The sequence below is a fragment of the Nomascus leucogenys genome, chromosome 13, assembly GCF_006542625.1.
Source record: "Nomascus leucogenys isolate Asia chromosome 13, Asia_NLE_v1, whole genome shotgun sequence".
In the NCBI taxonomy this organism is placed as follows: domain Eukaryota; kingdom Metazoa; phylum Chordata; class Mammalia; order Primates; family Hylobatidae; genus Nomascus; species Nomascus leucogenys.
In genome coordinates this window covers 86384007-86403948 of record NC_044393.1, presented here as the reverse complement: position 1 = coordinate 86403948, position 19942 = coordinate 86384007, and the positions used below count along the sequence as shown (strand labels likewise).

Here is a 19942-nt window from a genome sequence, read left to right as displayed (position 1 = left end):
GAAAAGTTTCTTTGAGCCCTGACAGTCAGCCTGTGGCTGACTCCTTTTGTACCCAAATTCAGCCTGTAGATAGTAAGCATACTCATAAACTCGTAAATGTTCACGTCCTTTTTGCTCCTTTTTTTTTTTTTTGCAATTCAGCAAGTATGTGTTATTCCATTCATTGATTCATTCATTTAACAAATATTTGTGTAGTGCCTAACAGGAGCTGCCTGTTATAGATGGTACACAGACAAAAATAAAATACAGTCACTGTTTTCAAGCAATTGCAGGCTAAAGAAAAAAATAAGATCGTGTGTATAATTAAATTTAAAACAGATATATGGAGCTGTTTTAAGTCCTATGGTCAAGCCACAAATAGATAACATAGCTACCATTTATCAAGCACATATTTGCCAATTGTTTATAGTAAACGCATCCCATCATTTGACAGGGTCCTTGCAAGGTAGGTACTAAACTATCGATCACGTTAGACACCCCTTGCTTTGTCTTCAGCACCTTCTCACTGTGAAGATTCTGCTTGAACCCTTGGTCTGAAATACGGTAGAAAGGGTGGGTTAGAAAAAGGAAAGACCATGAAAACAGGAGGGCTGTGATGACAGGATTTCTTTACTCCTTGTAGGCTGGGTTGGATAATCCCAAACCTGTCTGCCCTGGAAAGCCTAGGTAGGTAGGATGCATTTTTGGTGCTAAGTCTGGGGCTTGTATCATTCCATCTCCTATTTCCCTGGCTATTCAGTCTCTTTCAGTTAAAAGCGTTCCTTTCTGGGCAAGAGTGAAGCCACACTAATATCTCAGGATTTCTACTGCACAAAGCTCAGGTGAGGGTTAGATGTATACTGTCACTGTATTTTTCTTTAGCTCAGGTTTAAAGTTCTCCTATTTGCTGTCTTCTTGATCACTTCCAATCTACTCTCTTTAGTTTACCCTTTACCCAAGAGATTGAATGCTTGCTTGGATACCTTAAGCCATTTGGTGCCCACCTACCCTCTCTCTGGAGTTAGGTGAGACACTGGCCATCTGTTTGAGTGACAACACAATCCAGGAATCTCTCTCTCCACAGCCCCCCACCCATCTTTTCACCTTTCCTGGAGAAGCAGTATTTCCTCCCCTAGTCCTAGGATCCTCTCTGTATCCACTGTCTCACTTGGTCTCATTTAGGAGGCTGCAGTCAGCTCCTTTTTTTGATGAGGCTTTATTGAAGATGGACTCTCACATGTTTGGGGCTTTCAGGTGGGAGGGCTGTGGAAGGCCAGGACACCTAAGCCTTTCTCAACACCTGGTCTTTTTTTCCCAAGATCCTTCACAGTATGATAGTGCTGGGGTTCCCAGGGGTGAGAGTGGAAGCTGCCAGATGTTCTGAAGCTAAGCTGGAAAGTTCTGGATGATCTCTACTGCATTCTATTGGCTAAAACAAGTCACAGGGCCAGCCCAGACTTAAAAGGTTGGGAAACAGATTCCACTGTTTCCCAACAGTGGCATGAGCCATGAATAATTCATGGAGATATTTAATCTACCACACTCCCTTATGTCCCGGTCTCGGCAGTTTAAAGTGAGCAATGTCCTGAGCTTCTGACTCACCTGGAATCCCTTAGAGCTTCGTTTTTCTATTTGACTTTGGTTCTGGGTCCTAAGAACCCAAGTTTCACAAATAAAAATACAAGATGGCCAAGCATGGTGGGCCCATAGTCCCAGCTACTTGAGGCTGAGGCAGAAAGATTGCTTGAGCCCAGGAGGTGGACGCTGAGTGAGCTAGAATTGCACCACTGCACTCCAGCCTGGGCAGCTGAGCCAGACCCTGTCTCTTGAAGAGAAAAAAATGATGACAATAATGAAGGTTTTAACATAAGTATAGCCCGTGCAATATTTGAAATATGATTATACTAAAAATGAAAACAGCAGAACTCCTCATCTGAGCTGCCCCAGGGACATGAATGATGAGTCCTGGGATGATATCACCCTAACACAGTAGCTTTTCACTTCCTCTACTTCCTCTCTTTCCCCTGCCTCCAAAAATAGGGCCTTTAAAAGCACCGTTCATCCAAGCTCACAGGCCTTGGAGTTTCTATCCCCAAATGTAGATCAGTACACACCTACTTTGCCTGGCATCAATTCATCCGGCACATTAGTCTCTGAGGGCTTCGATCGAAACCTAACATTCCAACACAAATCAGTTTCTCATCAACCCGCAGTGACTCTTGCACAGACTGAGTCACACAACACCACTCCGCCCAAATGGAAGGACACGAAGGAATTCAATCTTTTTTAGGGGGGTGGGGGTGCTTATTTTTCCAATGCTTTGGTTAGATGTTATAAATTAATCAGCTTAATATTTATGCTCACGAGAAGAAACCCAACGTTCACAGTAATCGTCCTAACTTCGCTTCCAGGCAAACAATTTCTGAGGTCTCAGAAGGCATCCTATGCCTTTCCTGCCTCACCAGGATCTCTAATAGCACAGGAAGAAAGACTGTGGAGATGGGAGAGCACAATCCATCTCTTTTGTTTGTAAATAAAATGTTATTATGATGTTCAGTCCAAGGATCACTGCATTTTTGATGGATGGCAATTTTTAACACTTTACTACTATAGCTGAATATGGAGACTGAAACGCAATTGATTCTTATTGAAATTAGTTTTTATCAACCTTGATAGACATTGTCAATTTCATTCTTGATGTCTATCTTATCTTTTTTATTTATTCAGAAATATGGATGTAAAATCATTTGATATAGCCTAATTCACCTCATTCCACAAGAGCTAAACACTTCAGCTCAACTGTCGTTTTGTTTGTTTTTTAATATCTTTAGTTGCTGATTCAGTTTATATTAACCTTTGCATTTTACTGAAAACTATCATAGCAAAACCATTCCTCTCTTTTAGATGATAGAAACTCCTTTAAATTACAGTGTTCTTGAAGTCAGGGACAAGTACACAGAAACCATTACCCTTTTTCAATACTGTAATCACCTTCTTAAGGTGATCTCTGTTGATTGAAATGGTCTCTCCTAACTTAGTAATGATGATAACTCTGGAATACCCTGACCTGACAAAGAAAATAGCCTTTCCAAGAGGCCTCAGTAAGTCTGGGATTTAGGGATGTACACCAGACTATGGCATTGTATTTTTAAATTAGCATCAGATTTGCAGTAGGTAGGTCTGATCAGTTTGAATTCACGTAAATGAAAACAAAAAATAACAAATAAAAATTTTACGCTATGCCAAAGATCAAGAAAGACATTCCTCCTGGTTATTGAATATTGCAAATATCTTAAAGCCTTTGTTGTTTATTTACTTATTTTTTACAATTTGGTTTATGTCTGTCCCATGGTTTCATATGACGTAAATCTGAAAAATTGTTCAAACACCTGACTGTAATGATGCCTTTAGTAATAGCAGTTCTGAAGGATTCACAGGCTCTTTTCCAGGTGCACAGCTGATGTTGTTTGTGGCTCTTGAGTTGACACTTCGTTTGCTTCCTGCAGCCTTACTCCTGAGCCCCTCTCCCCTCTGCTCTGCCCTCTTCTTCATTGGCTCTGGTCAGGAGTGTGGGCCGCCACCATCAAGAGGACACCTGAACAAGAGTCCTGAGATTAGTTATTCTCCCAGACACAACAAGCAGCAACTGATTTCTCTTCTATGGGCTCTTTTAAAGCAGGCTGGGGGCTGTGCCACATGAGATGTGCGGTATGTTCTGAAAGCGCCATGGGAGGCTTGAATTTTTTTCAGCTTGCATCTTCTTCCTTTGGATGTCTTCTCTCATCTATACAGCATGCTGCTTTCCTTTACGAAAAACTGGAATTTGGACATTTAGAGAGTTGAAAAGAGACTCAGGGAGGAAGAGTTAACAATTCCACAGAGACTGGGAGAGAGACTAAGGATGCAGGGATTCCAGCTGAGATTCCTCAGTGCTTCCCGCTTTTCAGCTCCTTTCAACCATATTTTCTGCCCGCTCCCTCCCCCCTTGTTTGCCCCTCCAAGGGACTTTTGTGTTGTTTCTTTCCTTCGCCACCCTGCACACTCTGCTCTTTTGTTTTTATTCTCCCCACGCCTACCCCATTGCCTCCTACTGGTTTTCCTGATAGAAATCTCACTCATGCATTTCCTTTTTGATTTCAATGGGTTATTTTGTCTTCCCTCTTTTTCTGTCTTCAGTCTTTCTTTTCTCTTTTTTTAACCCCCCTTTTTCTGCCTCTGGTCCCAGAGAGAACAGACCACCATCCTGCTGGGACAGGATGACAGTACTGTTAGCATTCCCAGTGCCAGCTCTCCCCACATCTGTGCAGCTTTTGTCCTGTGGCAGGGGAGGATTTGGAATGGTCTGCTGGCAGCGTCAGGGAGACTAATGGGAAATGAGGGCCCAGAGAGAGGCCATGGGAAGTGGAAGGAATAGCAAAGGGGATTTGGAGGCATTGGTGTGGGAAGCAAATTAAAGGGTGCATGTGACAAAAGGCACGTAATATATAATACAAATATAATATTGATGACAAAGTCACATCAGCGGGAGCTGGGGTATCCAACAGAAGAGCCTATGGAATGAGTACTGGGCAGCAACATTGTAATTTGGAAGGCCTGGCTACTTAACACGATGTTCACTTTCTCATTTTGAAAGATTTGTGAAGTTTTGCTTCCTTTCGCATTCCCTGGGCGTCTCCTGAATACTGATGTGTATGTCCACTTAACAGAATTTTCTTTCCCTTAATTTTCAGACCATTTCCCATATAGCACAGTCTTTTGAATCCGTGTTTCAATTGTGAATCTTTATCTTAAAGTGATATTGTCTGGGATCCAAAATAATTTTAAAATGTCTTTTATTCATTCATTCATTAAAACATTTTAATTCGGTCCCAGGCACTTTTGAGGAAAAAAAAGTTTCTGTAACAATCACTGCTAACCTCTATTGTTCTAAATGTTCTAAATGCATTATCATATTTAATTTTTACAGCCCTATACAGTAAGCTCTCATCTCCATTTGACAGGTGTTGAAAACTGAAGTATGGTGAAGTTAGGTTACTTGCCAAATCTCATTCATACGTGAGAGATGGTCTGTGTCCTCCATATTCCTAATACCGGCAAGGGAAATGAAACATGGATAAATAACCACAATGCAGGGTAGCACCATGTGAATGTCATAAGCAGAGTTCAAATGACAACTGATCTAGGGTTCTGGAAGAGCAGAGGCCGTTTTCATCTGAAATTTTCATGGAGAAATCTGCACCCATATCTCCTCAATAGGGATTTTACCGTATTTTTTCTGGTTCAGGTAAGCCAAAGGATGAAGGGTGGACATTTCAGTAAACCCTGGAAGAGACAGAGACCTGAGATTTCCTTTTCTATTGAGGAAACAACAGTGAATTCTCTGCTGACAATTTGATGATCTCCCTTGAAATTCCTTAGGGGAGATGGCATAGTGTCCGCAATCAGAATGTATGTGTATATAAAACAAGCCTCAAACTTAAATGTTACCCATTCATATACGTTGAAGGAATTCAATTGTCTTTATTTTTATTTTTTTGAGACAGAATCTCACTCTGTCACCCAGGCTGGAATGCGATCATGGCTCACTGTAACTTTGATCTCTTGGGCTCAAGCAATCTTCCCTCCTTAGCCTCCCAAGTAGCTGGGACTACAGGCATGTACTACCACGCCCAGCTAATTTTTTTTTTTTTTTTTTTGTAGAGTTGGGGTCTCGTTATGTTACCCAGCCTGGTCTTGAATTCCTGGGCTCAAACAGTCCTCCCACCTGGCTGTCCCAAAGTGCTGGGATTACAGACATGAACCACCGTGCCTGACTAGTCTTTATTTTTTTCTCTCTTGTTTTTCTCCTTTTGTCTCCTTTCCTTTATTAGTGAGACTCAAATTAACTTTTCAAGAATCACAGGTGTTATTGTTTCTGCACTAAAAGTCACAGGGTACAGTTAAACTCCACAGTGTACAGTTAAAGCATAGCTCCCCATTGGGCAGTGCAGGTTCAAATAAGGAGAAGAACAGCCTTGTCTTAGGCTTCTCCTGGCATCCACTCTCTGTAACTCCTTCCTTGCTAGCATTATGCAAACAGTTATCTTAAAGCAAGCCAAAAATGATTAGAAAATGTACCTGTGCTGTTAAAAATAGCTGCCCATTCCCATCTGTAGTCAGCTGGCTGCTACTTTTGCCTCTTCTTGGCCAGTGTTCAAAATGTTCTGCTATTTTGTGATTATCTATGTTGATGGGAGAATAAGGAAAGTTGAAGTTAATTAAATTGGTTATTTCAGAGCCATTCCCCAAACCTTTTAATGGGCATTTTTTTTAGATATTAATTATGAGCAAAAGTTTCTTGCCTTGTTATTAGTGCCTCTGCCTCTCACCTCTGTCAGCTGCAGAGGATGAAAGGGCACGGAGGGAGGGAGAGTGATGGGTAGCCGCGGGCATGCCTGACTCACAGACTGGATAATCAGCTCTGGAATAATTCTGGGTTGGCTGCATTTGTAGTGATTCTGGTCAGAAATTGTGAAGGACAGCTTTTTTCCTTGTCCCCACCTTCATATTGTCAAATTATTGCTATGCTAGCCCAATTAAAAGGCTTGAGGATCCCGTCACTTGCATAGAGGCTTAGACCCTGGATGACTGTGGACTCACCGTGGCATGGCTCTGAGAGCACTGAATGACAGTGCTGAATGAAGGAGAAAAGTAAACGAGGCCTCTGTTGCCTAAATAGTTGTGCAATTAGCAGTACCAATGGGAACAGAGCTACTAATGAGTCTGGGCTGCTCATGTTCATGGAATTTTTTTCGAAAGGAGTGGCTTAGAATGTTCGCTGAAGGTGACAGGCACTCTTTAAGAGGACCATTGGGTGCTTAAGCCCCTTGCTGACGTTGTGAAGAGTGCCCTGTTGACAGCTAAATAGGCCTCAGGTGCTTGGTTCTCAGGACATAGAATTTGAGTCAACAAGTGGCTTCACATGTAAGTGGAAGTAAAGCGACCCTTCCATACCACATTCCTTCACTGATGATCCCATATCTTGATGTAGTGTGACCTGCTGTATCAGGACAGAGAATAGGACACTTCATGCTATCTAAAGTTGAAGCAGTGTGGTGTGCCAGGCACTCTTTTAAGCACACTATGTGTATTGACTCTTTTCTTTCTTTTTTTTTTTTTTTTTTTTTTTTGAGATGAAGTCTTGCTCTGTCACCCAGGCTGGAGTGCAGTGGTACGATATCAGCTCACTGCAATCTCCGCCTCCTGGATTCAAGCGATTTTCCTGCCTCAGCCTCCTGAGTAGCTGGGATTACAGGCACGCACCATCACGCCGGGCTAATTATTGTATTTTTAGTAGAGGCGGGGCTCCACTATGTTGGTCAGGCTGGTCTCGAACTCCTGACCTCAAATGATCCACCCGCCTTGGCCTCCCAAAGTGCTGGGATAACAGGCATGGGCCAACATGCCCAGCCTTCTTGAACTCTCACAACAACCCTGTGAGATAAATATTATTATTAATTTGACTTTACATGTGTGATAACCAAGGGGCTGAGAGATTGATTAGACTTGGCCAAGACCTAGTCTGTAGCAGAGCTGGGATTTTTAATCAAGAAGGGATGGCTTCAGAAACCTCACCCCTGATCACTGTCCTGTGCTGCTCTGCAGTTTTGGTATGTGTGTGGGAGGATGAGGATCATTATTCATGTTTTCAAGGAACAAAGAGGTATGTGTTAAATCTTTGTTGTTTCCTTAATATAGGGTAGGTGCTAGAAGGATACAAAAAATAACTGAGGTGTTCTTATATTCAACAAATATAGAATAATTTATTCATGGAAGGCATGCATTCAAAAAGTGAATACATAGTATGAGGGTAGAACCAAATAAGTGCTTTGAGAGTTGAGAGAAAGAATACATTCCTTCTGTCAAAGGTCATCTTTTGAGAGGACCTTGTCACAGACTAACCTTTGAAGAACATGTCAGATTTACATAGGTGGCGGTTCTGGATAGGGAGAGCTGGGAAAGCCTGAGAAATAAATGGTTGAGTGTGCAGTTACCACTTTAGCTTTTGTGAAAAAAAAAAAAAAAAAAAAAAAATGGAACCCTGGGAACAAATTGAGGAAATGTAGTTCCAGATGAAAGACTGTGAGCTCCAGTGTTTAAATACTTGGAAGTAAGCAGTAGATATAATGTATTGGAAACCTAGAAATCTAGATGATATAAGACCTTCTTATCTTTCGTGGTAACTACTTCTGCATGCTAATAATGTTCCAGGCAGATACCAGTTAGGAAGTCTATTTGTCAAATAGGACAAACAGAAAAGACAAATAGGAGAGACTTTGCAAGAGAAGATTCACCTGGTCCCAGTGAATGGCGGGTGTGAAAGAGAAGAGGTCAAGATGATTTGGATTACCAGGAGAATTATGAAATCCCATAACATCTCTGTTATGTTGTCCTTGGCCAATGACTTTCATGGTAAGAGTGATAACCTCTTCCACCCCTTCTTACTATGCACAATAAGTTAATTTTTAATAATAATGATATCTACCAATAAAGACAGCAAATCCCCAGGATCGTCTTTCTAAAGACTAAAATACTCAATACCTTGACTGTGTTTGGCACTTAAAAGCATATTTATTCATCCATTCAAGCAAATATTTAAGCATCTACTTATCTCCAGGCTCTATACTAGGCACCAAGGAATGATACAATGCTACACAAAGCATGGGCCAAAACTTTCAGGGGTTTTCTGGAGTCTAGTTATAGGGAGAGATAAATCAGTAGGTTATTTTAAAACAGTTTGTTAAGTGTCATGATCAGTATCATGATCATATATTCCCCCTTGCCTGGGGTGGTCCCAACTTGGATGATAAATCCCATTACCCATTCAACTATAGGAAACAGGGTCAGTACATAAAGTGAGGGATTGTATAGGCAGGTGTTTAATAAGCTGTTTGAAGTGGGATAATAAAGGGTTTTATGGGGAAAAAAAGTCTCAGCTGATATCCACAGGCTGAAGAGGGCAAGAGATGGCAGGGAGAGAAGCAGTGGTACAGAGCTAGAAAGGTGGACATTCCAAGCAGTGTTTGTAGACTGAATGGATTAATTCGTGAACACATGAAACATTGTGAAAGGGAAAATTCACAGAATATTTCCATTCCTAAGGATGCATCTATAGTCATTTGATGTATATGCATAGTATTTCTTTCTGGTATGAGGAGGGAAATTTTATAAAAAGTGGAATTGTACCCTAGATGATACGTATAGTATCTTACAGCCTTAATATTATGCTTCATAAGACGCCATCCCAAGCAACTCGTTTGAGAATGAGAAATTGCCCTGATTCCTAAAGCCCACCTGATCTGCCCCTTTCTCCCTAGCTAGCCACTTAATTATTTTTCAGTTATTTTATTCCAGTTTTATTTCATAAACTTGATTGAAAGCTTCTTGACAGCAGAGACCATACCATTCTTTTGTATCTACCATTCTGTACATATTGGTTCATGGAGATTGGGAGTTTGGTGATGAGGAGGTAGAGGGATCCTTTTATTTTTCTTTTTGTCTTATTATTCCTATCCCCAAATTTAGCTTTCCAAGGCATTTTAATTCTGTGACTATAGAGATTTTCTGTTAATGTTTAGTTTTTGAGCTTATTTTTGATTGTCATCTTGCTTTCTTCTTATTTAGGACCTTCCGAGTTATTGGATATGGCAGACAGTGAAACGTGAGTGTTGCCTTTTATTACATAGTCTGGGTTATTTTCTTCAGAACATATCTGGGAGAAGAATGTAATCTATAGAGCATATCATAGGTAATTTTAACCTAATTAATTCAAAGTCCACTTTCAACTTTGTGCATAAATGTGCAGGGCTAATAGCCTAAATAAAAAATTACACAATAGAAATTGATGACCATTGTCATAATGCTTGCCTCCATAGTCAGTGCTAATCATCATTTAGAGCTTGCTTCAAGCAATGTACTTCTGCACTGGTGCATCTTGGAATGCTGAGAAGTCTAAATAATTACACTTACCTTTTAATATACCCATCACATTTATTCTTTCTCAACTGGAGTTTCTGAGAAAATGGGGCCCTACTGCCCTAAGGCATTATTCACATGTAATGACATAACTTCTCTCGGTTAGTCTAGAACAGGACAAGTTATGTACCACCACTGAAGAACTAAGAACATAGTCACTCTATTTTCTGTCTTCTGTGGTTCAGAGAAGGGATCCTGATTGAAAAAGTCATCAGCTCTGGGATGGTGCCTAGACTGATGATAATGTTTGTTTTCAACCTTATTTCTAAAGTAGCGAAATAGCTACTGCTCCCCAAACAGGAACAAAGATAGGCTGTACAACTAATCCTGAAAGCCATATTTGAAAAGGTATAAAGATGAGTTGGTGTGGAGAGGAATGAGGTGGTGAGTAGCTAAGCATGTAGGGAGGAGAAGAAGTAGAAATGAATAGAATGGAGGATGAAGAGAAGCAGTAGAGCTGTGGAAGAAGCTATCGCTCCATAGAGCTGGTCCACATGCCAGCACATCCTATTGGCAAGATTATAAGTGGTGCCATCACTTACCCCATTTTGCCTTCTCTAAAGGTTGCTATTGATTTTTCCTGAAACACTTTGGCATTAAGCATCTTGGTGCCTTTGGGCTCAGGATAGGAATACCCTCCTCCTTATAGAGCCTGTCAGTGATGGGGAAATGGCCAGTTTCCCTTGCCACTTCCCACACTGAGTGGCTGGCCTCAAGCCTGCTGCCTCCTGGGGAGAGCCCTGGCTCTCAAACTCTCCCAGAGTCTCACTGTGCCTCTCAGATATCCTCTGTGGCTGCCCCCTCCTTTCACCTGCCACTCACACAGAATCTAAAGTGGATAGAGCAGAGTGGGTGTTGGCCTGGCTCTTTGAACTTGGGTTCTCAGGAGATACTCCACTGCAGGCCAAGTGGCCATCAACCAAGGGCTGCGTGCTGCACCTGGAGGGCCAGAGGCACTCTACGCTGCCCCCTGTTCTTTCACCCAGTGCCTTTCTCGCTCTGCTCAAATGTATGCACAGAGAGAATGGCTTCAGTGTTCAGATATATCTAAACAATTAGTCTGTTTAATACTGCATTGACTATCACCTAAATCAGATAGTAGTAGTTTTTTTAAAAAAGTTACTAAACCTAGTTAATCAACACTGTTTGGAAAAGGGGCTGGAGTCAGATATTATGATCAGGTGGTGACTAGCTCAAAGAATTTTTAGAAATACCCTTCCCTACCTCCCCAGAATGTACCCTACAGTCAAGGTCTCAGCAGCCTATAGGGAAGGAGGCTGAGGAGCACCCAACATCAGCTCCCCTCACCCCATTCCCTGCTGCCTCCAACCCCTTTATGGGTGGTTTCCCATTTCGTCTTTGATTTAGGGGTGAGACTGCACTGCACAAGGCTGCCTGCCAGCGGAACCGGGCTGTGTGCCAGCTTCTGGTGGATGCAGGAGCATCTCTGAGAAAGACGGACTCCAAGGTAACTCGATGAGTGAGTGCAAACATCCTCCCGCTGGGCGAGATCGCAGGCACTGTTGCCTTTGCTTGTGACCATAGCACGGACATCCTTTCTGTGCTTATGGAAGTGCCTGGGGCTTTGGAAAAAGGAGGAAAAAATAGAGTGCTTCATTTAGAGCAACTGTGATTTAAATGTATAAGCACAAAGGGAGGGCGTGTGCTTGCCTATGGGGCTTTATACACCTCTGAACACATTGACCTTGGGACCTTGGGGTTGTTCTGCTGAACGCTAGCAGCCAAGTCGTGGGAGTTGAGGTCCGAAGCCCAAGGAGAGGGGTCAGGACCATGTTCAAAGACTTTGGCCTGACTACTGAGAAGCCCCTTTGGGATTTTCCTTCAGTACTTACTCCAACGTGGTTTAAATTCTGTGATTTATATGGCCCCTTATATGGATGCCAGAGGGATTCTTTTCCAGCTCCCAGGATGGTAGGATCTGGCTTTGAGATGGTTACAGTCTTAAATCTGGTGTGTTTATGTAGTTCTTCATTTTTAAAAAATTCTTTCTATTTATTTTCTAATATTATTCTCTAAAAGTTAACCTCAGATACTAGATAGCATGGGAATTACTGTCATTTGTAGGTATAGGAGCTAAAAGCCTAGAGAAGGTTATACATACCCTTGGACCAGTAGCTGAGCCTTAAATTAAATTGAGCTCTTTTGACGTCCAGCCCAGTGTTGTATCAGCAGGTTGGTGGTTCTCATTTGGTGCCAGAACACCCCAGCCACATAACAAAATTGGTTTGTTTATGGAATCTGTTTTGTTGAGGTACAGTGATACCTGTGGCACGTGGCTTGAAATGTGGTTGGTTTCTTCACAGAAAAAGTTATGTAAATCTGAACTTAAAGTGTCCACTTTCTTAGAACTATCTTAATAAGAGGGCAGTGAGGCCAGAAATTGTAGTGTGACATGTGCGCCAACCTTGATAGCATCAGCTGGCAGAGGTGAGGCCTTGGGGAAACTGTTTAGGAGAGCTGAGAACAAGCTGCACCATGAGTTGTTTAAGTTTACAGAGAGCACCCAAGAGAAAGGGTTGAAAGATAGAGGGAAGGAGGAGCTGTAGCTTAGTAGAGTTGACCCAGGGCTCAGCCTATAAGAAAGAAGAGAGAGAAAGAGGAGTTAGTTTACATAGAAAATCAACACCGTAGAGCAGGGGTGTCCAATCTTTTGGCTTCCCTGGGCCACATTGGAAGAAGAAGAATTGTCTTGGGCCACAGATGAAATACACTAACACTAACAACAGCTGATGAACTGAAAAAATAAAAATCACACACACACACACAAATCTTACGACGTTTTAAGAAAGTTTACGAATTTGTGTTGAGCCTCATTTGCAGCCATCCTGAGTCGCGTATGGCTTGCGGGCTGTGGGTTGGACAAGCTTGCCGTAGAGGATTCTGATAAGCTCTGAGAGTTTTAGAACACTCCCGGTAGACTCCAGGAAAGAATGAACCACTTAACTGTAGACATTTCCATAGAAGGATCTTAATATACAGTTGAGGCCTTCATTAAGCAGGTACCGAGTAGCTCAGGTTTTGGGCCAATGGTTGTAACCATGACACCCACTAGATAGATTACTTAGAAGCCTAATTAATGGCTTAAGCTCCATTAGATTTATTTAAGTGATAAGAATCTGCCTATGTGCAATTTTTTCCCTGGGGCCTCCTCAAACTGCAGTCCACTTTATGAAATAACTTTGCCTTCCAAGTGAACTTCTTTCCTTTCTGAGCCAGTTGTATTACAAAGAACTCTCCACTTCCCTGGCAACCCATGAGCACCCTTGCTCTCTGAAGTCCCTGGCTGCCTAGGTATATCAAACACACTTGAGCTGTGTCCTGATTTCTAGTGGTCTGTTACCTGTCTGGCTAGCTAATTGGGTACACTATTTCAAATGGCAGATGATTAGGTTAATGTAAAAGTAATTGCGGTTTTTGCCATTAAAAGTAATAATTTCTCAATGCGATGTTCTTCCCGGATGTTATTTGCACTCAGATGTTTTGATGTTTAGCCTGATCGAGAAACACACAACTTATAGTCAGGATTAATGGAGCCAGGTTATGGGGTAGGGTTGGTCTTGCCAGGGCCACTCGGACCACAGCAGTGCAACTGCCTCTTTACCACACAAAGGCTGGTCCTACACTCAACTCAGATCATTTTAAAAACAGAGAGAAGCCATGAAGAAGAGGGACAAACCAAACAGGAATCAGGAGACCTGGCACTTGAGCAGGTCTGCTTTTTTATCTTTCTACGTTTCTGAATCAGATAAAGGGCTCAATGTTCACGGACACTTCTTTCTATTTTGTGTTGTGTATGTGTCTGCTTTTTTTTTAAAAAAAATGGAAATAGCTTGTTCTTATAATTATAAACCCCTCACATAGAAAACTAGTAATGTAGGAAGATATGCTCCAAAAAGCAAAAAATTGCTGGAAACCTCACAACCTAGACCTAGATATCATTAAACTTTTAATGATCCCCCTTCACATGTAGATATGCCTGTTTTTCTCTCATTGTTTTTAACTAGATAAAGTCATACATACATGATATCGTATAACTTTTCACTCAATGTTATATTCTAGAGATCTTAGCACATGAAATAATATAGCTATATTTCATTACGTTTTAAGGATTTTTAAATTTTGCCGTTCTGTAACTTGATGCTAGTTTAAAGTTGAATGTGATAATTACAACTGAATCTTCTCCTGGAATTTTTTGGAGAGAAGCAGCATCCTGAGAATTTCTCCTATTAGAGATCAGTTCCTCAGAAATCAACTCAAAGGCCCACCTCCGCAAACTCTCTGAATATTTGGAACCTGGAAATTCCAACCTCATTATTGTGGAAGTAAAGACACAATTATCTACTAAGGCTGCAAACAAGTTGAATAACAATTATTATAGGAACTTGAAACTGGTGGTTAATGGCTAAATCCCAAGTAAATAAGTAAAATTTTAGAAAGACTCTAGAGCCATCGTTACTTCCCTTTTGTCCTCTCCTCAGTAGGCTATGTAGAGCAGGTTGGATTGAGGTCTCCAGTATCTGTTGGGATAGCCGAGACGAAAGCTGAGAAGTCTCTGATAATATTTATAAAACTTGTGTGCATTTGTACATGGAGCTATTTGTTTGGTACAATGATCATGTCTCTACCCTTCCTTTGGAACTTAACATAACTTTTTAAACAGTTAAAACTTTATCACTGAACAAAAATTAGAAATTTTGAGCGATATCAAGTAATATCTACAGGCATTCAAAAGAATGGACACTCTTTCTCCCTTTACCGCTGACTTCTTGTTCAATGGCCTCATTTAAAAAATAGCAATATATATATACAAATATATGTGTATATGTGTGTATGCAAATGTACAAAAGGCATTATCGTAGTCTGTAAGAAATTGTATGATCATTTAAAATGTTGATGTAAAAGATTAATGACACAACTTTATGATATATTACTAAGAAAGGTAAAACAGTATGTAAATGAATTGTGGTTTTGTTTTTATAAAAATATGTATAGAGGCATATAAAAGACAAAATCTAGTTATCAGTGGAAGGTTAGTAGTGGGTATCTTAGTTTGGTGGAATGATTGGGGATATTCCTTTTCTTCTTTCTGCTTTTCAAGCTTTCCAAGATTCCTTTAATCAATATCTACCACTTTTGTATTGAGAAACTAGCTTAGTTTTTAGAGAGATGAAATAGCTATAAATTGGGGAGAACTTAACTGAAGTCTGAAACCAATAAAGAAAACCTTTCAATTTTTTTATGACCATCCCTTCCTTTTAGTTTCTGTATGTTGATTTCTCAAGTTTAGAATAATAGAGTCCTAAACTAGAAATCTAAATGCCTGCCTCCCTATTTTTTAAATTCAGTAATTTCTACCTCCCCATCTTCCAGAAAGGCTCTGGGTTTCAAAACTCACTTTATCCCACTGTTTCCTCCTGTATACTGATAACCTCTGTGAACTTCTGTTTCCCTAGTATAAACCCCACCTGTCAAAAGTAATAAACTCTTTCCCTTTCATTCACCAATCGCACATGTTCAATTTAACGCTCATATGAGACAGTAGATTTGAAAGTGTCTTGTAAACTCTAAAACACCAAATGTGAAAGGATCCTTACTAGCAAGTATCTTTGGGTAGTTCTATTTCTGTGATTTTTGTTTTGTTTTGTTTTGTTTTTTTGTTTTTGTATTTCACAACTAGCGCTTTTGTCTCTCTCTCTCTCTCTCTCTTTTTTTCTTTTTCACGATTTTCATATAGGGTAAGACACCTCAAGAAAGAGCACAGCAGGCTGGGGACCCAGACTTGGCTGCTTACCTAGAAAGCCGTCAGAACTATAAGGTCATTGGCCATGAGGACCTGGAAACTGCTGTTTGACCCTGGTATTCGGGCAAAGAGAACGTGAGCAAGCGTATCACATCTGCCCTCCCTGCGATTGGGCAGCTCCCCTGGAAGAAGCTGATGGAATTCATATATCTGTCTCTCTCCTGCAAGAATCTACCTGAGACCATGCCACTAGCTTTTAAGGGCTACCAAGATGTAAAACAGAACATGATAGCCCATTGAGAAGGAGGCAGGATACCTGGAGATTTGTGGAATACAGTGCGAGTTCCACAAAATTTGATCCTTATTGCTTCCAGCAAGTAGCATGAACTTCTGTGTTCACCTGTATAATTAATTTTAAAGATTCAAAGGATGTTTGTATAAATGGCACTGCTCCATCCTGCCCCTATGCATTGATTTTTTTTCCCTGTACCATACAATTCTACTGTAACTACCCATCAACTTAAAAAAAAAATTATCTCTTCTCTTTACATTCAGTCTTGGAAGACCACAAGATTGTCTGAAGGCCTTCTAAAACCCTCTGAATGTCCTGCAGAAATATAACTGTAAAACCACTTCCATTTCTAAGACTAAATATATCAAGACTATTTAGTGACTCTCTCTGCATGTCCCCCCCACCCCTCAACCCTCCGTTTCATTATATAGGAGCTGGGAAGTGCCACATGGATAATGTCAACTTGTGTGCTATATCTCTGAGGAATGGTGAGGTGGCATGGGAGATGTCTGTGCTTGGAGGTGCCTCAGAGAGGTAACCCAGGGGTCAGCCCAGGCTGCTGGGCTGTAGCCAATAGCCATGCAGGACTGGTTCAGCTTGGGCTGTCTGTACAGCTCCGTACTGCCTATGTGTAGCCATCTTTGCCTTTTGCTGCAATAGAAGATGAGCAAAGGATTAAACAGAGGCCCACAGCTAGTTTGCAGAACCACTCAATTTTAAGTGCTGTTTAAATTGCAGAGCAAATAATCCTGTGTGGGAACTGTGGTTACAGGAAATGGAGCACTCTAACAATGTTTACTTCTAAACTTTGTTGAGTGATAATAGAAAGCACCCTAATTGACTTGAAAAAAAAAACAGCAAAAGCAAAAGTAGCAACATATGTCAACATATGTCACTGAAGTAGAAAACAGTCACTGGAATGTTACACAGAGGCTAGTAACTATAGACTATTGGATACAGTGGTGAGAGGGGCCCCATTTTAGATCTTTCTTTTAGGTTTTTGGTTTTCATTACTCCAAGTAATCCTTGACCCAAGGCCAAGGCTTGTTGTATGAGTTCCACTGCCAGATTTATGGGATGCCCGGATCATTCAGAAGGATGCTTCAACTATTATTTGTCAGGTCCAAAGGTTGTACTTGATAACCCCATTTTCTATGTATGGGGTAGTCTACTATATTATTTTATCTACTTTATTTTCCCCTTTCAGAAAGTCCTTAGTGCAAACCACCATAGGAATCTAGCCAGAAATGTCTGTTGGATAGTTAGAATTGTAACATCTAAACCTGCCACGGATCGAATGGTACTTACAGGTACCTCTCTTAGGGACTCTGTGATATCAGAAGAAAATGTCTGTCTTTCTGTCCAAATATCTACTTGACTTGGGGGTAAGTCAAAAATAAAAGTGGGTGTCCAAGGATTTTTCTTTTGGTGAAATCTGACGTCTCCTGAGCTTATTTTCATTTTTTCCTTGGACACAGCATAGTGCTTCCCTAATGTTTCTACATATGACCATGAATGATAGTGTCTCTACATTTAATTTAAAAGTCTAATGGTGACATTTTGCTTATCTGAGTCACATTTCGGTAACATATCATTTTGAAAGTGCGGCTATGACGTGCTGTATTGAACAGGAACAGCCTTTCAGTGGATGGGGATTTTATTACCACAGTCTCTCCATAGTCATTTCAAAATCAAATTGTTGGTGGGAGGATGGATTGGGTTGTGAGTAATCTACTTCCATATATCAGCCTCAGAAATGGAACTATCCTTTGGATATTACAGGAGACAGTAGAGCAGATTGTTTCCAGAAGCTGGAAAAATATGCTCCAGGAGAATTTAATCACTGGGCTTTTGCTGGGGGATTTTTAGTTGGTGGGACTGTCAAGGAAATGTGATGGCAGAAATATAATCCTTAACACAAACTGGAATCTGGCTTTGAATGGCATCTTCCATTCCCTGGATTGAGCCAAATGTTTGGCCAAGCAGTCAGTTATCTAGCTGTTACTGCTGGGATGAAGAACTCTGTTTTCATCAACTACCGTCTCACATTTCTCTGTAAATACTTCCAAGCAGCCCAGAGAAAATTTAGGGTACAGGTGGCTATGGGCCAATTTCTAAATCGCTCCAATTGAGGACATAAATCTGTGGTATGAAAAATGATGAGTTGGTACTATAAGATTCCTGATGCATGTGGAAATTGTTTCAAACCAAAAAAAAAGGCATTAGAGTCCTATGTTATTCATGGAGACCAATATTTGATATACTGCTTTGAAAAAAGCAAGTACCACTAGGACTTGGGATTTCCAAAATAAAGTGAGCAGAATAACCACATGTTTAATGGCTTCAACATTAAACCACCTCCTGTAGCATGTTTTAAAAATTGGTTCTGGGCTTTGGAAAGAGCTAAGGCCTTATGGTCTAGGAGTTTCCATCTCAGCTTAACTATATCGTATCCCTACTATTAGGCCATCAGGAAAGCAAGTGATCTAGTCATGGTCTGAAGAGCCACATAACTTTAACAGACACAAAAATATGTACCTATAGAAATATCATTTCTACAAAGCCTACTGAGACAGCCCTGAAGAGGCAGCTAGCTTGGCTGACTCCTCTGTGTTTGTTTCTTTGTGTCATGGCACTGACTGCTTTGCGATTCCATTTTTAGGTGAGGTTGATGGAGGAATGCAAAATGAAGAGTTATTAAAAGACAACATTCTGTAACCTGAAAGGTAGCCATTTTTGCAAGCTCGTATTTTAATATTGTGCATTTAACAAAATAGAACACAGTTAAACTGTGCTTTATCATATTCAAGGACTTCATAAATAATAAGAGAGAAGATTAGTAAGCCAAGAATGGAATAAATACCATGATTAGGAATTTTGCTTTCAGAGTTTATGTTTCCTCTGTAGATGTGATAACCAAAAACCAATGCAAGTTTGGAAACATAATTTAGCTGGCAAATGCACAGTGATGGAAATTAGTAATGACTGATGGAAAGCCGTACATACCTGTTGCTCCTTATCCTTTCAGAATGGCTGCTTTGGCAGATCTGCCTGTGCTAGGAGCTACTCAGCATCACTTCATTTTCATTTGGACCTATTGAGAGTCCCTTTGCCTAATGAATTTCTGAAATTTATTTATTTACTAGAACCCTCATAATATTCCATAATATTCATGGCTTAAAAAATGACACAGCATCTTTATTTTATTACATGTCAATTTTATTAATAATATTGAGGGTTTTTTTAGTTATAAAAATGGCACATGCTTTTTATAAAATGTTTTAATACCACAGATGAGTATCACATCCACAGTCAAGGCATCCCTTTGTTCTGGTGTTGTGTCCCACTTCCCAAAATAAATACTATTAACACTGATGAACACTGTTGCTTGTATGTGATGTCAGAAATACTCCATCCATTCATACACAAGTATGTATGTATATACGCGTATACATTTACACACATATATAGACATTTATTTATATACACATACAAGTATGTATACTATATTCATGTATATTGCATAGGTTTAGAAAACAGCAAACATTTTAAAAGCATGCTGATCATTTGTATATGTGTAGTGAACACCAATAGGCAAAGACAGGTTAAACAGAGAATTTCCATTTATTTTTTTGTTTCCACCATTGCTAGGCTTAGATCTGTCATGGCATTACTACAGTTGCACTTGCCATTTTCTATTACCTGTGTCATAAAATTCATGACCAAGAGTTCCTGTAATTGTTTATGTTGCCTTCCACGAAGCATGAAACCTGCCATAGCCCCAAGACTTATCTGTGCTATGTTTGTATTTCAAGTAAAGGAGAGTTCTTTCCTCTGTGATGCTTACACCACTTTACAAGGCTGTTTGTAACGCTAACACTCAGTAGGTTGCCTAA

The 19942-nt window shown here is 40.5% G+C and overlaps 1 protein-coding gene across 1 annotated transcript in view; it reads left to right on the top strand.

Annotated features, from left to right (window-relative positions):
• The window catches only part of DGKI (diacylglycerol kinase iota), a 460711-nt gene extending 443810 nt beyond the window's left edge, over nt 1-16901 (top strand). Inside the window, exons 31-33 of the mRNA XM_030825779.1 lie at nt 9643-9679; nt 11362-11461; nt 15749-16901. Coding sequence (XP_030681639.1) covers nt 9643-9679; nt 11362-11461; nt 15749-15865 — 254 coding nt within the window. The 3' untranslated portion in view covers nt 15866-16901. The remainder of the gene's footprint in view (nt 1-9642; nt 9680-11361; nt 11462-15748) is intronic.
• The last annotated feature ends 3041 nt before the right edge of the window (nt 16902-19942 follow it).